Genomic DNA, 18424 nt, shown 5'->3' with positions numbered 1-18424 from the left:
TTGACTTGCGTTGAAGCGCGTTTGCAGTTGTTTCTGGTTTTGTCACTTTCCAGATGGGCTGGCCAAAATGGCGGCGCGGGCTACGGGCACGTCCCGTGTGCTAAACAAATTGGAAGCGTGCATCGACTCTGGAAATTATTACGAAGCTCATCAGATGTACAGGACCATATATTTCAGGTCAGTCTCCGCGCGTTCGGTCTATCATTCGTGATGCACCGGCCTGACGCGCAGCGCAGGGCTGGTTTTCCGTAACGCGCTGGAAGTATCTATCGTGTGTCGGGAGTCGTCTCATTTGGTCGTCACCTGCGAACCAAACAAACAAATCGCGCACGCTCACGGACAAACCCACGTAGTACTACGATAGTCTGTTTAAGGAATGCTAGCGGCTCGTGGGCTGCGCTTAACGCAGGCGGTAGCCGCGCTGTTGGCTTGTGCGGCGGCGGTGTTTCATTGGGTTTCCTCTGACGTGTATGAACGAAACATCAGGTTAAATGCGAGTACGTCACACGTGTGCGTAATATGCGCGGTTTCGGGATTTAACCGGACGGTTTCGCAGACGCGTAGCTACGGCGTGTCACTGGTTCTAGTTCCCCAATGCCAGCAACGGGCGCTCCGACACCAGAGAAACTCGTGGGAAAACTGCGATTTGAATGGCTCGGCGAGCATTGAAACCGTACACCGAGTGACAATGAAAAGCGCTCTGTTTGTTTACTTGTTTTGCGTGGGTTTTGTCTCGCGGTGATCGCTTTCGTGGGCGCCTCGTTCCCGATGCGCCGACGCTTACTTGTTTCGATGTCTACCGGACGACGTGCAGCTTGCTAGTACGCGCGCTGATAAACGTCCTTTGATAAGCCACGCGGCTCACGTTGCGACTGTTTAGCCTGCATTCGCGTCGATATATAATCGTGCGGCTCGCGTCCTTCCTAGTTAGACTATGCCGCAGCGTGTTTCGAACCGCCTGATCTACCTGGAATCGCGTATGAGCGAACTCGGGCTTTCGATAACTCCGTGCTGTGCTCATCGGGAAAGAGAAGAGACCTAGCCCTCTCTTTTTACTTCGCGCTTGAGACTCATAATAGTTTACCTATCAAGTTTCGGGTCTTACTGTGCTGGTAGTAGCTACATTGACACGATTGCATTGTAATGTCGCAGCGCGCGACACCGTGATGTCTAATTAAGGCCTCCACAGCGCTACCACCACATGTGACGTCACTTTGGGCAGAGGCAGGGAGCTAGCAGCGAAACTGCTGGCAAGTTATTTGGCAGAATCCTTTAGTTATACATAGACATGTACGACTGTGAAAGACTTGGCGTGACTTAGTTGCTCTCTGTGTAGTGATGGTGCCTTCGTGCAACTTTTGCTGCTTTGCTGTCTTTGCTGTCTGCAACTTTTGCTGTTTGAAATGACTAGGAGTACTTTGCTGACATAAGCTACACTTCATTTCCTCATCTAGAACTAGTCACTCTAGGCGAAGTGTAAGCTGTTTCGAAGTTTTCATATAATTGTCCTAAGGACAAAAATAACACATACAACAAGATGGATGCTGATGTTTTATCATCATTCGAGGAGCATTTTTTTTTAATTTTTATTTTCAAAATGAGCCATATCTTGAAACCGAAACAAAGCGAAAATGGCTTGTATTCAACACTACACTTTCATACACATCGTTTGGACACTCAGGTATATGAAAATGAGCCAACACGCAGAAACGTGTTACAAAAATGTGTTTGCCATTGACAATTAACGGCTTCACTATGCAGTTTTGGCATTTTTCTCGACTCCATTTCGATGGTTTTGGCCCAATTTGGAAAACAAAACAACAACCTTATTTTATCATCATCATCATATTTTTTATATTTTCTGTGCCCAGCCTGTCTTATGTGTTCTTTTCGTCCTTGTCTATAGTGTTGTTATATCATGAACACTGTCAAAATGAACCAACTCACCCAAATTAAAGTTTGTTGTGGTTACAGAAATAGTAACTTGCTATTTCGGAGTTTTTGCAGCCGTTGTCCCTTAATGGCGTGTCATATAAAAACATTCCGAGTGACTTCTTGTATCCGCTGAAGGCCCTTCCTTGTGAACTTTCCTGGCAGCCCGAAACCTCAAGCTGGTAAGCTGGCAGCGTTCTGCAGCCATCTGTAACACAGCTTGCAAATTAGAATAATGTGTCGGTGTTGTATGGTGCTTTTCTTGCTCAGGTTACAATAGTTAATCTTATTGTAACATCACTGCACTTTATCATTATGCATGGGCAGAGCTTTAAAGCACTGAAATAATGTCCAAAAAAGAAAGATGTGACTACTTTGTTTAATATGTAAACAATGTTTCGTTTTCAGTTTAGTTATGAAGGAAGGTGTCGGAAGGCACCGTAGTGTAAAACTGTGTTTCAGTTTAGGTAGCGCATAGTGTTTTCATCATTTGTAGCTGGTTGGGGGGCCTTCACTTCCGCTCGTTCGGCACTCTGCCGCACCTGTTGTTCCACGGCACATTTTTCTGTCTCGTTCAGCAGTTCCGCGCTGTAACAAATCTGCTACAGACATCACATTTACAGAATGTCTGGTTTATTTTGTTAACAAAAGGCTTCTGCATCAGGTGCGGTAAAAGAAAAGTACAAAGCGAGGATTAAAAAATGTTTAAATCCTCTAGGAAAGCGGAGTGCAGCTTTGTGTTTTTCTTACTCTGAACGTCTCTTGGAATTCTTGACTTGGGCCTTGAAAGGATCTGCTACATAGTGTTGGGTGATATGCGCTGATAAAAAAAATTGAGCCCACTTGGAAGGCAGTGCGGTTCTTTTTTTCAAGCCTGTAACTCTGGCTGCAACAGCTAAAACAACAGAGCGGAGTCTGGCGAGCGGGAACCTTTCCATTGTTTTATCATCAACTCATGCTGAAAGTGGACAAGTATGTCCATCTAGTGTGCGAAACACAAAGAAACTAGAAAATATCCTATGGTGGGCTGCCATCTCTGAAAATCTCGTCAAAACATCCACTCTAAGGACGTCAGGCGCAGCGCCGGCCACCTGCACTTCGGCCTCTTCTAACCTGGCCAGCTCAATGCCGGTCATGGAAGTGAATGGGTTAAGGTGCAACTGACACTAAATTTTGAAAAGTGCAGGCAGTCTAGTTTAAGGAAAAAAAAAAATACGAGCGGATGTGTCACGGAAAACCTCCAAAGATGGACCTTATCGATACCGAAACTGGAAAAAAATGCCACCATTTTCACTTGCTGGAAATGACGCAGCACCCAGATTGTTGAGAACTAATGTGGTTCTTCGGCATGAACTCAGAGTTCTAAAATTCGCATTGCACCTGCTAGCAACCAGGTGCATGCATCATCTGCTTAAGTGCTACTTAAAGGCTGTCAGTGAGAAAATTAGGCAACTACCAGCTGCACAGCCATGCCAAGATTGCTTCAACATTTGCATACTACTCATTGATCACAAAATTTATCCAAAGCATAATTTCATTGCGCTTGGTCTTTACTGTTACATCATGCTTCTTTATCATTTGCATCTGTGCAAGATTTGAAAACCAATGAGAGGATGTGTAAACTGGGAGATTTCATAGTCAATATAGGATAAAGTGTAGGCATGTGATGCAAAGACGATGCTGGCGGTTAATGTAAAGATGCCTATCGTGTCTATCTACTTATTCTTATGTGAAGCTATCTCTGTATACTGTAGAGCCACATGAACGGTTAGGTGGTCTAAACGGTCAGAAAGCCAGATATCTGTAGTCAGTATTTACGTAATTTTACTCTGAACGCAATTTGTTTGCTGTCGTTGCAGATACCGAGGCCAAAAGAGATATAGTGAGTTGAAGGAACTGCTCTACAATGGTGCCGTCAAACTCCTCAGGTTGGAACAGGTGAATTGTCCATGTTTCCTTTTTGCCACGTGCCTGACAATGTATGTCGCACCGACTGTTCTTTCTCGGTGGCTATGGCAGTTTGCAAAAGTACGAGGTTGTGGGTTCGATTCCCGACTGCAGCGGCTGCATTACGAAGGGGGCGGAATGGAAAAAAAGCTCATGTGCCTAAATTTAGGTGCACGGTGTCGAGCCTCAAGGGGTGGAAATCAATCCATTACGACATCTCTCACGTCCTCTCTCATAGTCCATGGGACGGGAGCTTTGAGACGTGAACCCCTTTAATCAATATATTTCACGTCTCTGAACTCTGAAAGCCTTCACGCGGTAAAATAGTTGCCAAGTAATGGTTGTAGGCCAATAGATCCTTTTTTCCCGATTCGCAAGTGCGCTTCTCTGCACTGCGCACTTGCCCAACTAATGGCGGCACCAGTCGTCGTTCGAGTGAATTTTGACTGCCGTTCTGCAGGAACCATTTCTGGGCAAGTGGTACTTCTTTAGTTAGGTCCGGGGTTCGATTGTTGCCCATGGCAGCTGCGTTTTGGTGGGGGCAGAATTCAAAGTCACCTGTGTACCAAGCATTCGGTGAAGGTTAAAGAACATTATGTGGCACCTGCTGCTCAAAGTTACGGCTTTGTTCTCTGCCACGGTGGCTGCATTTTGATGGAGCAATGTCCCTCCCCTCCATAGTCCACTGTGGTGCTCAGCTGTCAATAAATGAACTAATCAGTCAATCTTTAGTCATGGGATTTCACAAGCATAAGTGCTCATATAGCAGTGTCCCTTTTAAGACTTCAACCGCCGGGTTTTTCAGAAAATTATGTGAAGCTTATAGCAGTATACATATTTCTTGTCTTTCACTTGTGCAGTTGCATTACATGTACATAGTTTGTGTTATTCCTGTAATATTATTCGTTTTAACGTTCTAGGCAGTCAAGCCTGCCCCACGGGTTATATTCGGGGTCTCATTAGTGCAAGTACAGTAGTGATTTGCCGTTGATAGTGAACCTGTGAGTCACTGTGCTGCTGCTTTCTTTTTTAACCAACACAGTGCAACAGTGGAGCCGACCTGGCGAACTTACTAGTGGATGTACTTGTGCAGTCAGATACGGAACCTTGCGATGAACAGATTGGTAAATATTCTCTATACACCTGTTTTCAGCATGCTTACAGATCCTCTGTCTTGCAAGGGTGATTGCAGTTGCTACACCAGTGACACAATTCACTCTGAGAGGTACCTTTGAAGCACTTGCTGTCAAAACAATTTGTATGTGTTGCAACCACCATGTTCATTTATTGGATATAATCGTGTCTATGAAATTTATAGGTTCAAATAGGAATTACCTTACAAGATCCATTCATTTAATGAGGCTGCCACGAGAGAAAACTGATTTTCTGTCTTATTAGCACTCTCCCGATACTATATCCAAGCTGGAATAGCTGCTCCTGACGCCCTCTGTTGTGTGCGCATTTGACTCTGCTTCTGCGTAGTGTGGTCAGAATGTTGTACGTGCCTTCCACATGCTACATGATAGCCATTTATTTGATAGGATTGTCTCTTTGAGATTCATAGCTTCAGATGGGATTTACCTGGCAAGATCGATTTATTTAATCAGGCTGCCACAACAGACAGCTGATTAGTTAACTACTTTCCTTTCTTGTTAACACACTCCCGATATGCCCAAGCTGGAATAGCGGCTCCTGGCGCCCTCTGCTTTGTGCGCATTTGACTCTGCTTCTGTGTAGTGTGGCCAGAATGTTGTACATGCCTTCTACATGCTTTTGTTCCCAGTGTGTAATAAAAAGAGCCGTGTCTTGGAGCTCATTGGTAGTTGGCCAGTGTCGTCGGCTGTAGTACTTGTGGAGGAATCTATGCTCCAAAGGCAGAGCAAGAAAATGCGTCCTGCCATAGATTCTAGTTTATCTAAAGCTACAGAAATGTGGACTTGTTAGCAAACTAACCTGCCTTGGATCGACCAGCGTAATTCACATTTAGAGTAGCGGGGTGGATATCTATGGGATGAAGACACGGTGTGAGAATGCAGGGAATTCGCTGGTGTAACAAGATTAGGGGATATGAAGAAAAAAGTGATGCAAAAAGGAATTAATTGTTGATCCCTTAGAGAGGAAGGACCTTTGTCTATTTGTGGTCTCAGTTGGGCTGCTCCTAATGACGAAGTCACATTAACAAATGAAAGTGGCCAGTTTGGTTGAGAAAACTCTGACATGCGTAAGATGTGCAACAATAGCATCAGTTCTGATATCTTTACGGCACATGACTCATGCAGCGTAATGTTTTCATTTTGCCTTGTTTCATTGCCTGCCTTCTTTCTGTTGGCTTCACTTTTCACCTGTGTATAACTTCTAATGCTTCGAATAAATGTGTTCCATTAAGTGCTTGTGCTGTTAAGGTTCTGATGTGTGTTTGTCTGCACGTTAAATCATGAATATCTTCAAACTAGCCCAGCTATCTGCCCTTTTCGTTGAGACGTGCACACCGCCTCTCATGTATGCAGAACGGTTGGGGCGCCTGTACGCACTGCTGGTACCCCACTCGCCCGAGCGGTCAGCGTTCCTGGCACGAGCGCTGCAGTGGTCGGCAGGTAAGGAGCAGCCCGCGCGGGGGCACCCCCAGCTTCACCGGCTCGTGGCGCTCACCCTCTGGAAGGAGAAGAACTACCCGGAGGCGCGGCACCACTTCGTGCACTCGACGGACGGTGACGGCTGTGCCGCCATGCTCATAGAGTTCCAGACGACCAAAGGCTACAGCTCCGAAATTGACCTGTTCATTGCCCAAAACGGTGTTCCAGTGAGTCGGGCTCAGTCTCCATGCTATGAGTTGCAGCTCTCTTTGTTACAGTAGTTCTGTGCAGCACTGTGGCAGCTACAGGCTTCTTTGATCAGCCAGGGGGGCGAACACGTATTAAAGGTGCCCTTCCGCACCCTGTCGTCCGCTAGCGGCAAGCACTGCAGTGCAGGCGGTGGCAGCATCTGCAAAGGCTGCAATTGCCCAGTAAGATCAGCAGCGGTAGAAAATTTGTTCCATATTCGCTCTGACACCAAAAAAGGCACGCGTCTTCAAGATGTTTCGAGATATAGAGAAGGAGGGTTGCAGAGTTGTCGGAAGCGGAGGGTTCGGAAGGAGCACTCGGCCAGCGTGTCGCACGGTATGGTGGCGCCAACTCTTGATCCCTCTTGTAACATCCACTTGTACGTGGTGCGCTCACCGACATTTGTAGGTGCGGCCGTTTTCGTAATTAGAATTCGTGCACATTTACTGCACTCTTTCCGCACTGTTTTCCGCAGAGCAGCTTGGAACGATACCACACAGTCAAGTCTGCGGATGCCATTTTTTGTGAAGGACGAAGCACTAACCAGGAGGGAGTCCTTGACGGAGTTGTGGCTGTGCCAAAAACATGTATTAATTTAGCCACTGTCAAATCAATTAAATGTTTGTATTTATTAAATGCAAATTGATGTCTGTACAGCAGCGTTGCAATAGTTGTTCTCTGCACATTTTCATTCGAACAAGTGGAGAACTCTATTTTTAGTATTGTAGAGCTCCAATGAATATTAAAGAATGAAGCAAAATCGCGCACTAAACCGACCGCCCTGCAATCTGCAGAGAAGCTTCCAAGTAAAAACACCTGCTAACAAGACTACTTGCCTAAGCCATTTAGTCGTCTAATGGGTTCCGAACTGTAGCACTACATCTTGCTGCGCAAGAACCTGCGCTGGCGGGATGCATAACCTCGGTTCTGTTGCATGGAACTACTGAAATAGAGTATATATAAATACAAGTACATATAACTGTATCACAACTATTGCTGTACATGCTGCTATACACAATGGCTGTTCTACTGCAGTCGAACCTCAATATAATGAAGTTGTACTTGCAGCGAAAAACTTTGTTATATCGCGAATTTGATTAATTCAAGGTTTCGTTAATTCAATTGAACTAAGTTTGGGAAATGAAAATAGTGTTACATCGGTGAATTTCGTTAAATCGAGGTTCCTTATATCGAGGTTTGACTGTATATGTGATAGCTGTGATGAAAATTAATCCGCAGTCCTCCACCATGGCGTGTCTCGTAATCATGTTGTTTTGGCACATAACACCCTAACACCCCAGAATTTAATTTAGTTTTATATGATAGCTATTATACTGTATGCAATAGCTGTTGCAGTGATAGTTTTATAACAGCTATTGCTGTTATACCGAGTGCAGATAGTAAGGATGAGGCTAAATATACCCACAACACTATCGGCCAATGCTTGTGCTTCGAACTGTCCTTATGCCGACAACTATAAAAATTTGTTTCATTTGTTTCACGGCGGTAGCTGTTATAGGCTCACTCCCCTAGTCGTTTTGATGTCTGCTGCTGTCGTTGCTGGAATCCCAAAATTCCTCATGAGAGAATTATAAACAAAAATTCTCATTGTGTCACGAGGATTCAAACTTGCAACCAACAGATTGGCTATCCATGATTCTGCCTCTTGGCCACTCTGCCTATGCTACAGCAGTGGAAAGTGCTGATCCTGGAGAGCACAATCATTCTCTTAATGTCAATTAGAATATGGGCTATGCTTAATTGCTCTCTGATCCCGCTCTCTTCCTGTCTTTTAACCTTAGGCCTAACATGTTTCGTTCCATCGCTCTTTGTGCGGCCCTTAACTTGTTCTCAAGCATCTTTGTTAACCTCCAAGTTTCTGCCCCTTATGTTAGCACCGGTAGCGTGGGGTAGCCGAAATATAAATCTTTGAAAAGCCAAGGGAATCCAACAGTAAGAAGCTAAAAGTCTGGATGGAACAGAGGAGGAAAAAAAGCTGTCTTTCCATTTCGCTACAGGAAGCCGCACCTTGCTCAAACAAATGCGACTCGCACTTTTATTTCTCGCAAGGAGATTGCTCATTTGCACTGGTGAATGTTCACTCCAAGAAACACCACGCGAAACAGTGAAAGGCTTACTGTATATTATGTTTCGCCAGTTGTCGCATTACTGCTTCACGTTATGGACAAAACAAATTTTTTATCTTTTGAAGGCACCAAAATTGGCAAATCTAGTCTAATATCATGAACACAACTCATTGTCATTGACATCATAGTAAAAACAACCAGTACTTCTCTGCACCATCTGACACCATTGGCTTGTTGTGGAGGTCCAGTTGCCCTAATAGTAACAGCTATTGCAGTTGCTCAACCATCGTTGTATGTGCTGCTGTGCGTGATACGTAACTGTTTATGTGTGATAATTGTTATATACTGGGAGCGATAACAGCTATCGTTGTGAAGCATAGCATAGATTTGTAGTAGGTTAGTGCTCGAAACCACCTGTATGCTTGATCAATATTTACTTGTTTTATTTGTTCTTAGCTTGTTAAGGTGTAAATATCTTACAAACCTAATATAACCTAAACCTAACTCGACAGTGGCATCATAATTAAGCTCATATTCATGCCATCTGACAACAGTGGCTTGCTCCGAGGATACAGCTGCTTCAATAGTAACAGCTATCGCAGTTAAACAGCTATTGCTGTTATGCAGCTATCCCTGGCCTTTCCTTGGCTCATATTTACATAAGCGTTTAATGTTACTGATTATCGATCACTGTCTGAAAAGGAAAAAAGTCCAGTCCAACCTCTGGATTCAGTCCTTGATCAGTGCTTGCCAGCTAAAGAAGCTAATGGCTAGACCACGGAACCGTGGCAACTTGCGCCAGTCAACGGTGAAGTGTTTACGGCTTAACATTGTCATCATTACTCTTAGCGTCAAAACGGCATCTAAGAAGAGTAAAAATCGCTTGGCACTAAAACTGCCTGTAGAGGCTGTCACATAGTGCACAAATTGAACAGGAGATTGTATGGTGCTAAATATTTCAGTTGCCATTATGTGCAGTGGCTTTGTTGGACATGCAACGAGGCTGTAAAAGTAATGTTTGGAAAAAAATCAACCTATAGCATCTTGCAATTAGCTGTGGCTATCACTGTAAGCGTCGTCATTTGTTGTTGAACATTGTTGTTCTGAAATTACGCGCAATACTGACCGGAGCATTCCGTTGCAGGTACCTGTGCCTCCGTAACCCTTCCACAGCGTCGGTTGTTTTCTTAGCGTACACACGTCGCCACCCCAGCGTTCACCCTGGGCCACCTTACTACCTGCCACTGCTCAACTTCCTCTGGTTTCTGCTCCTCGCCGTTGAAACGTAAGCTCCTGCTGCTGACATCACAATGTACAGATCATTTCATAGCGCATTTTTCAAGGACAGACATCTTAAACTGGTGCTAGGCTCAGAGTTTCTTCAAAGTGGACGTGACTTTGTCACTGGCCAACTCTTAATGCCACAGTGGTGCCCATGTGCCCTACAGTAAGTTAATCAGCTTATTTAGTACTTATGAAAACTTACAGGCCTCCAGTGAAGTGTTGCGTAAGCGAGGTGCTATAAAAACCGAAATATCGGTCGAGTTATTTTGCAAGAAAATGAGTGAAAAAATGCCCCCTTATCATCTATAGTGGTCTTTGGCGCAATTTCAATTGTTGTCTGCCCCCAAGGGGACAAAAAAGAAAAGAAAGCGGAGAATTTTGCCAACATTTTTGTTGTTCTCATTGCGAAAAAATAATTTCGTAAGCTCGCTGCAAGCTTTCTTAACTGTCGGGTTGCAAAATTAACAGGTCTCGACTTGACTTTAGTGCTGCATTCGAAAATGATGTGACAGAATACCCAGAAGTGAACGGGATCATAGCAGCACCGCACCAGGGTTTCCGGGAATAGAAAGTGAAGCAGTGCATCTGCCACTTTTCACTGAAAATGTTCAGACCTCCTGGTAATGACAGATTCAGTTCATTGCAAAGACAGTTGAATTTGCTTGTAGGCATGTCACTACATGAAGCAGAAAGGCCTGACTTTTTGCCAGAGGAGTTGGTATCTCCAAAGGCAGATGAGCTTTAGCGCTTCGTAATAAGACTGCGGTGGAAGAACGACCATCCGCTGCAACAAATCGGCACGCCTTATTGCAGCCAGAATCCGCTATTTGCTGGCAGAGGAATGGAATCGAATTCAGCTTTGTTCTTTAAGGATTGGCATGCCAACGTGATACTGTGGTGCAGCCGGAAGCTGGCGGTGTTCACGGTGCTGTGTGAGCAGTACCAGCCGACCATCAGCCGGGACCCCACGTACCCACAGTACCTGGACAAAATTGGCCAGCTCTTCTTCGGCCTCCCGCCGCCACCCAAGCCACAGGGCATGTTCGGTGCGCATCTCTTTCAGCCTTCTTCCTTCGTTATTTGATGATCTTGTCTGGCTAGTAGGAAATGCAAACATCAGAGTGAGTGGCCTCTGGTACATACTACAGCACTCGACTCTGTCCGCAGTGGCGATAAAAATGCTGCACATGAGGGCAGCGTCATCATCGTAGTTATTATTATTGTCGCTGTTATGATCTAATCAACTTGATTTGTGCCCATTGCAAGATGGAGAAGTCTTCGAGGGCGCAGTACCAGGCTGCAAACTCTGCACTTTAGCTGCACACGTACAGCAGCTAATTGTGGGCGTCATTAGACGACTGCCATTTGCACTTCATTTCTGCCCAAGAGCTAAGTTGTCAGTGAAAAGAATTGCCGCTAATGACCAACACTGCAGGTAATGGATAGTGCATCAATTCTGTCTGCCTTAGATGTATTACTATTAGGTGCAGTTTACAGAATTATGATATCGTTCGTCATTGCTGAGTTAGAGTTGTAAGCTCAATACATAAATAGTGGTAGGAAATATTTTGGGCCAACTTGAGGCTTCAGCTGTAGGGACTGTTTCTTTGGGATAAATGTGGCCTTGTTTTTTCGCTAACAGGAGAAGGTTGGAACAGTCCGGTTTTATAGTCTCCCAGGTGATGAACGTGTACCCACTAAGTCTGAGATTGAAGTGTTAAGCTGATTGAGGCCAACGCTCCCGTTATCAAGGTGTTAACTGTTGCAGAGTGCTGCAGTTGCGCCACTTTCATTTTCGTCAAGAAAGATCGAGAAAGGAAAATAGTTACGTCAAGGTTCATTATTTCAAGGTTTGGCTGTACAGTAGAACTCCGCTGTTACGTTCCCGGGTGCTGCGTTTTCCCGGCTGTTACGTCGTTTTTGGCTGGTCCCGGCACAGCTCCCATAGAACCCAATGCATTGGTAACCCCGCTGTTACGTTGCAACTGTGGGACCGTTCCTGCATCGTACGTTGCGAACTGCCACCCCGCGCCGGCCCGAGTGGCCACTTTGACTTTTCATGTCGCTTGGCTTGGTTGCTTAACGATGGAATTGGCTGCCCAAAGTGCCGGGGGGCGACACTTATGACGTATTTTCGGTTTCCGCCACCAAAAGTATGGCCCTTGAGATCCGTATTTGCTATCTAAAGCTGGTGTCTATGACGCGTTGTGGCCCTAACATTGGTTTTGGCCCTAACATTGGTTTTGGCTCATAGATGTTCCGTATAAAGTCGAAGGGCGATAATGTCATCGCCACGTGCCCTATGCTGTATGTGCGAGTGAAAGCGTGCGAGGGGAGCCGACGACCGCGTCCAAATATCGCGCGCGATAGAAAGAAAAGCAGGGAGGAAGCGTGCCTTTTTCCATTGCGCTTGAGGCACCAGCGAGGGGGGAATAGCGGGCTGCTCTGGCACCAACTGCGTACTGCGTGTGGTCGCACGGGCCGAGTCTAGGCAGTGTAGGTGTGTCGGCGGCTCGTAGCTTTCTGCGTGCTGTGTGTTCTCGGTGCTCAGTTTGCGTTGAAGCGATAGACAACAGCACAAAGGTCACTTCGCTCGCTCCTGCAGCTTCGCTTCCTCACGCCAGCGTTTGACAGCGCGTGTCCGCGCTCATCGAGTGTGATGTGTTCATGTTTGCCTGTGGGCGCTTGCTTGTTAATATGCTTGTTAATATACAGTCGACGTCCGATTTCCCGGACCCTCAAGGGACCGCGAAAACGTCCGGAAAATCGGGCAGTCCGGAAAAACGAATGCACGTGAAAACGCACCTTTTTGGTAGGTATTTTTCGCTGACGGAGAGGGTCACGGCCGGAGTACAAGATTCTCATTGCTATTCAGCCAATGCATCGTTTAGGTGGCTCTGAAAAGAGCCGTTAAAAAAAAATACGACGTGGCCGGCGCTACCTCATAGGTCAGCACTTGGGCGCAAAGAAGTCGCTTATTTTCTTTTGCACGGTCCGCTTGCCCGCGATCATGTCTGCCTCAATTTCAGTCAACGTCATGTTGCCGCTGTACACCGATGACAGTGTCATCAGTGCTCGCGTCAACTCCGAGCTCGTTGGCTGTGTAGGAGCTGGCTCTTCGTTCTCGGTGTCGGAGTCGTCGGAATCCTCCGTAACTTGACGAATGATTTCGTCATCGGTCAACTCCGCACATAGCTCGAGGTCTTTGTCAGCGTCGGCGAAGCCCTCAAAGGTTATCCCGGCTGGAATCGACACGCCGGCAGCGCGCAGATCGTCGAAGGCAACGTCTGCGGATGGCAGTTCGTCCACGGAGGGCAGTTCGCGGTTGGCAGTTCGTTCGAAGGCGCGGACGAAGACGAAGGAGCAGTCGGTGCCATCGCTGTAAACGGCGAATCCGCTCGACGAAAAGCGCAGCACGAAACAGCTAGGAACTCGGTGGATGCTGAAGGTCGGGAAACGTGATCACTGAAGATAGCGCGCAGCAGCAAACGATCAACCGCAGACACGACCGCAGAGCTGGCAGAGCTGACAAAACAACACGCGAACACAGAGGTTTGGCTTGGCTAAGCTACGGCTGGCAACGGATTGACACGTGCGGTTTCGAGGTTACGGCAGCCGCGGCGCGGTGCATGGTGGGTTCGAGGATATGAAAACAGCCAAAATGGCGGCGTCGGTGGTGACTTTCGGTCGGCGGTTAACAGTAAAAAGTCCGGGAAATCGGATGGCGAAGGCTATAAGCGTCCGGAATTTCGGACTTTTTAATACATTGACTCTATGGGGAACTTGACGGTGCCACAGATGAGTCCGGGAAATCAGGCACGTCCGGAATTTCGGGCGTCCGGGAAATTGGACGTCGACTGTAGTTAATAAGCACCATGCTTGTTAATATAGTTAATACGTGAATATTTACAAGTTTATACGGACGATAAAACTACTATTCTTACTTTGTATAGCTGTCTACTAATTTGCTGTCGCGATCGATGCTTCGGCTTTCGGGCGAAACTACGACTTTTTTTCACACGTAAGAATTAAAATAATATTGTGTGCAGTTCAACACTACTCCCATTTTTCAATTTTTCCTGTTTCCCGGCTCTTGCGTTTCCCGGCTCTTATGTTTTTTTTTTTTACGGTTCCGTGAAAAATGTATCAGCGGGGTTCTACTGTATTTGATATTTGCACACTCCTAGAAAATACCTTTGTTATATGTATATATACTAATTATAAACTGATGTCAACGAGAAACATATAGATTTTAGGGGAGTGCAAGTAGTGATTTTTGAGACCAAATCGAATCCGAATCAAGTAGTGCCAGAAGCAAATCAAATAGAATAGTTTTCGAATAATGAACAGCCGGAATCGCAATTAATATAAAACGATGTTCACATCCTAGTATTCTTAAAGTTGGCAAGTTCCTGCCGCTACACAGTATGTTATAAAGATGTCCGCCCCTTAAAAATTTCTTGTGAGTAAACGCAGTAATCACTGAATTTAGTGTACATGGTTTCAGATTTCCTTGCCATACTTGTGGCTCTGTGATCCCACTTGGAAGCGCCTTGTTTCTTGAGGAGAGCAATATTCGCAAGTACCTTCCGAGCTGCCCCAAAATGGTTATACGTACTAATTAGTGTATCATTTCTGGGCTTGTTAGTTTGTCTCTTGAGCATTTTAATACGAAAGGATGAGGCTGCCTTGTGAAATGAGCATTTTTTAGGTGCGTTTCGGTGGGGGGAAAAAAATTAACGTAGCAACATGGTTGTTCACATTCGTAAATCTGTTGCAAGGCTGCAACTATGAACTTGATGGCACTGGTATTTGTTAGCTTTTATTTGTCACGGATATTGGACGTAAAGAACAAAATGTCACTCCAAATGCTAGTATGCTTAGTTATGTTGCCGTTCAACTGTGCTGATTTCCCTAGGATCTTAGGACAGGGCACGCGCTGACCTATACAATGATTATCAAGTTATGTCTTTACGTGCTTCACACCTGATGCAAATGGACCTGAAGGTCAAGTGCAGCTGTGGATGCATACTAATGCAACCTTTTCAGACAGCATTGAAGAAGGGAGCAGCTTGTTGTACCCTTGTTCTATCTCTCGAGGCACTACACATTCTACTGAAGGTTTTTGAGTCAGGTACTACGTTGGTTGGGTTGGTGCATAGCTAATAAAGGTAATGTGGCGCAACATAAAATAACATACGGAAGAAAAAAAGAGATGCCAGAAAGAGCGCCAGCGCTGGCGCTCTTTTTGGTGTCTCCTTTTTCTTCCGTATGTTATTTTATGTTGCGCCACATTGCCTTTATTAGCTCCTAAATCATTTTGCTAGCTTAGTGGCCAGCCTGGAAGGACATGGCAGAATTGAATGAATTGCTTATCACTGTGATTTCTCTGGCATGACAGACATATCTGCCAAACGTTCCTGAATTTTCCGGGAAGTTGACGAATTCTGGCTCGTTTTACAAATCTACGAGTGTTCTGCAAGTTTTACGAAAAATACTGTTTGCGAAAATGTTTCGCACGTTGGTTCCCGCACCTACCCTCAGAAGTCTTCGGATGGTGGAAAGATGCGATCGGAGTACTTGCTTCAAGCAAGTTTATACCAACAAATTCCCTGAAGTAGGCAAAATGGGCTACACCAAAGTTGCTGAAAAAGTCGCTGTGGCCTAACGTGTTGTTTGTCAGTATTTGCTGTGCCAAGCTTGCTGCTGCTTGCGCTCTGCCGCAACAGACCTGACAAATAATTTTTGAACTTGAATCATCTGAAGCTAAGGCGTCTTTATTAAAAACCGTATGTACTCGTAATCTTCATGGATAAATGATTAGTTTGGCTCGAGCGGACACAGACAAAATCCATGACGTTACGGCGAGCTAGTGCTTGTTGAAGAGCATCCGCCGCGGCTGTGGGAGGCAAGTGCTGCCGCCGGGTACCTACCGGTAAAATAGGTACAAGCGCGCTCTTGGCCTGGTGCTCGGCCATTATGGGACCTCAACATTTGGAAAGGGGTGTTTGCCCCCCAACCCGAAGGCGTCCCAACCTCGATTGGTGCATTTGGGGCGCCACATGGGAAATTGTCACCATGGCAGCGGCCCAAACCTCCTTTTCTAGTAGCACACAGGATGTGATTATGGGCACAGGATGACACGATGCATTACAACATAAGTGTTGTAACCGAAGGAACGTAAGGCGGTGTTTCCACCTAGTCTTTCTATCTTGCTTCTTTTTTTTTTTTTACAAATCCTGCTCTCACAATAAGAGGGACTTTTTCAGTATTGTAAAATGCTAATTGACTAGTGCAGCTAATTTTTGTTGCGGGCAAACTGGAAAAGTTGCGGGCAAACTGGGAAAATTTTCGTTGGAGGTATGGGCACGGCACATTTGTGCTATATCTGAAGAATAAGCACCGTGCAAGTTTGTCCATCTGTACAGCCGATGCAGGGCACACAGATACAAAGCCGCATTGAAACACCACAGTGTTACGACGACATTATGCAAGCAACCATCCAGAAAGCCAACACGTCAGCGTTGATGCAATGTACCGTGTGAGGCAGTGACAGTGCTGACCTTCTTGCAGGCTACAAACAATGGTGCACAACAACGCCTCGAGCAAACGTGCCTCACTGTGTGTTCTGTGTACTACGTAGACAAATACAAGTTATGGATGCAAAGTAACATTTACATTACCTCATGACTGTCGTAGCATCATCAACATCACTGCCAAATATTGTGACTCTATGCAAACAGCACAGAAAGCTTCACTTACATCGATTCCCACAGTACATGGAATGTGCATAACTTTTCTGTTCTTTTTGCTCACAGTGAAAATTTTCGTTGCAGGCAACCTGATCCAGACGCTACTGGGGGGACTGGAAGATGATGACTCCGGCACGTCGTCGCAAGCAGGCGCGGCGCCGGGGCAGTCGACATCCTGTGGAGGTCCAGCCCGAGGAGCTGGATTAAATTAATTCGGGGAATCCAGCCTCGTGATGATCCGGTTCTGTCGGCAGATTGGAACTCGGGTGTGCAAGGTTTAATGCCTGGCATAGTTTTGTGCATAAGGAAAGATGGTGGTTAGCAACACGGTACAAATACACCGAAACGATGCGCGGCGTGGGAGGCTTTCGGTGAAGCAAACGAGGATGAAGCTCTCGAAAGGCCAAAGAGTCGGTGCGCTGTTTGTTGCAGACGTTTTTCGCTCGTAGATTTACGCGTCTCGGCTGCTAACCACGTTTCTGGCCGCGCGGGCAATGTGGCCTAGGCTACGGATGGCTACAAACCGCGCGTGCTTTGGATGTCGGGAGGGTCGGGCGTAAAGGAATTCTTTCCAGGTCATTGCTCGGCCACCATCGTGTTGTTGTCAGTTGCTTGCGATGGCCGACAGTACAGTGCTGTATGTTCGTTCGCAAGGTATTTCTTGTTTTTCTTACTCGCATTGCTGGAATGAGCAGCCCAACTGCAGCTCTCTCTTTTTTTTTCTTTTTCTTTGAGGCTGGAATGAACTGCAATTGTGCGATGTGAGGCAATTATTAAACTATCTTGCGAGTTCCGGGCAAGCCTTTTTTCCTTATTTTTTGTTTTATTGCTTCCTTTATGTTTTAATATGCTTTGACTGTTTACAGACTGGTTTTTGTGGAAAAATGTTCAGTTAGGCATTGTAAGAAAAAAAAAGAAGAAAATAAGCAGGCTTATGAAATAAGCTGATGTGAAAGCACTAATGTTTGCCACTGGAGCAATAAAAAAAAAGTGAAACAGTGAATGCATGGATGTGTGTCTCATCACCTGAACAACATTGTGGCTTCGTGATTGTGCGTAACTTTATCTTGAAGGCCAACTGCAACAAAGTTTTGCTTTGGCTATATTTCTTAATTGTGGTGTTATACAGTAGAGCCTCGTTGATACATTTTTCAAGGGATCGCGAAAGAATATGTAACAGCCGGGAAAATGGGACTGTGAGGATGGCCACCAATTACCACGGCTATCTCTGAAATGGCTCTGAATGGTTGCCAGTACTGTTATTAGATGTCTCAGTGCTCCTACTGTCACCGAGGATGGTGCGTGCGTTTATAATTAAGCGACATGTACAATGTTTCGCGACAGTGGCTCCTTTCAACTCTCTTGATAGCAATATTTTGCTTATGCGTCACCGCATAACACGGCTCCATTGTGGGGAAGCTGACTTAAGAGAATCGGCCATTATGCTACGCATATAAGACCCTTGCCGGCTTCAAAATAAATGTAACGCTGCACTCGGTGAATCTGGCCCAGTGTGCGTGGTTCCCAGTAGGCTTTAAATGATGCACATTTCGCTTCGGGTGCTTCACCAACTGCTCTCTGGCTTGTGCAACTTTGGTCG

The 18424-nt window shown here is 45.8% G+C and overlaps 1 protein-coding gene across 1 annotated transcript; it reads left to right on the top strand.

Annotated features, from left to right (window-relative positions):
* Positions 1-53: 53 nt before the first annotated feature.
* On the top strand, positions 54-17827 carry LOC119453197 (Golgi to ER traffic protein 4 homolog). The gene is made up of 7 exons (XM_037715216.2): positions 54-177; positions 3792-3870; positions 4922-5003; positions 6387-6671; positions 9920-10073; positions 10976-11118; positions 16909-17827. Exons 1-7 carry the CDS (start codon positions 68-70, stop codon positions 17034-17036), a joined length of 981 nt encoding a protein of 326 aa, XP_037571144.1. The 5' UTR covers positions 54-67; the 3' UTR covers positions 17037-17827.
* Positions 17828-18424: the final 597 nt, after the last annotated feature.

This window comes from Dermacentor silvarum, chromosome 5 (assembly GCF_013339745.2).
Source record: "Dermacentor silvarum isolate Dsil-2018 chromosome 5, BIME_Dsil_1.4, whole genome shotgun sequence".
NCBI classification, from domain to species: domain Eukaryota; kingdom Metazoa; phylum Arthropoda; class Arachnida; order Ixodida; family Ixodidae; genus Dermacentor; species Dermacentor silvarum.
This window is presented reverse-complemented; position numbering and strand designations above follow the sequence as displayed.